Below are 1,303 nucleotides of genomic sequence, written 5' to 3' on the forward strand. Positions count from 1 at the left end.
GGTTGCGGCAGCAGTTGTTCCGCAAGTTGAGCTTGGCAACCTTGGGCATCGTCTTGAGCGCCTGCCGATGCGACGGCGGGGGCCGTGCCATCAGCCGGCAGCCGTCCCGGGTCGGAAGTGTTCGGCAGCCTCCCCTTCCCCGCCAGCGGGTGCCGCAACGCCACTCCGGTTGAGCGACTCCCCGTGGAGCGCTGTGTCGCGCGCAGTCGCGAGCGGCCGTCACCTGGACGAGGGCATAGAGGCCGTCGGCGTCGAAGCCGTTGCCGCGCAGGTCGATCGCGGTGATGTGCGGGTTGCCCGCCATCATCTCCGAGAGGATCTCAATCCTGCGGGCGGAGGCGTCCGCAGTGAGCCATGCGCTCGCATCCGACGAGAGGCGGCGCTTGCCGCCCGCCCCTACATCTGGGCACACGCGCGGCGAGGCGGTGCGCGCCTGGAGCCCTGCAGCTGCCGGCAGCTTGCGTCCACCTCGGTCACTGACGGGTCCTTGTTCTTGATCTTCTCCAGGTACTCGGGGTCGGGCATGAGCTGATAAGACGTCACCCACCACTCGCGGTCGAGCGTCTCCTTGTAGTTGGGGTTCATGTACTCATACGTGACGGCCGCCATGGTTGGTTGGGCACGCCTGCGCGGGAGTGGGCGCGGCGCGTCGGGCGAAGAGAGGCAACCGGGGGGCACAGGCGGACTCACCCTTTCGCGCAGATAGGACCACAAGCAGGATTCAGCGCGAGGTATTTTTTTGTGGGCGCTTAGCCTTGGATGAGGGCTAGCCGCAGGCAGCTAGCCCGTGAGGAGAGCGTCCATAGACACCTCACTTAGACCCCACACACGGTCTCGTCCGTGCCTCGCCGGCCGGAGAGATTGCTGGAGGTAGAGCAAGCCTGCTCTAGCCTCGCATGTCACTTCATGTCGTCTGTTGTTTGAGTTGTGCCCTTGTTTGTGCCCTTGGCACCGTGGAGTGCTGGGGGGGGCGACAGGGAGGATGTGGCCCTGAGTTGTGTGTACGCCGACTCAGGGTGTGTGGCAGCCCGCTGGCTGTGTGTCTTGTGAGCTTGTTTGTGTCTGTGTGTCGCTCGTTCGTGTCGTCATCATCTGTCCAGCGTCCACCCATACCGCGTTGGTGTCCAGTCCGAGCCTGGCTGTTCTTCACCTTACTACCTACCTACCTTGTGTGTGTGTGTGTGTGTGTGTGTGTGTGTGTGTGTGTGTGTGTGTGTGTGTGTGTGTGTGTGTGTGTGTGTGTGTGTGTGTGTGTGTGTGTGTGTGTGTGTGTGTAACGACACTCGTGCCTCGGGATTGTGCG

General features: G+C 63.2%; 1 protein-coding gene across 1 annotated transcript; it reads right to left on the minus strand.

Moving 5' to 3' along the window:
• Window positions 1-40: 40 nt before the first annotated feature.
• Window positions 41-609, minus strand: EMIHUDRAFT_258613 (hypothetical protein; the record flags this gene model as incomplete). The annotated part of the gene is made up of 3 exons (XM_005759789.1): window positions 41-61; window positions 224-326; window positions 401-609. Coding segments are annotated over 3 exons (333 nt in total), but the record flags the coding sequence as incomplete, so codon positions are not given.
• Between the last annotated feature and the right edge of the window lie 694 nt (window positions 610-1,303).

The sequence above is a fragment of the Emiliania huxleyi genome (genome assembly GCF_000372725.1).
Source record: "Emiliania huxleyi CCMP1516 unplaced genomic scaffold EMIHUscaffold_7915, whole genome shotgun sequence".
NCBI classification, from domain to species: Eukaryota; Haptophyta; order Isochrysidales; family Noelaerhabdaceae; genus Emiliania; species Emiliania huxleyi.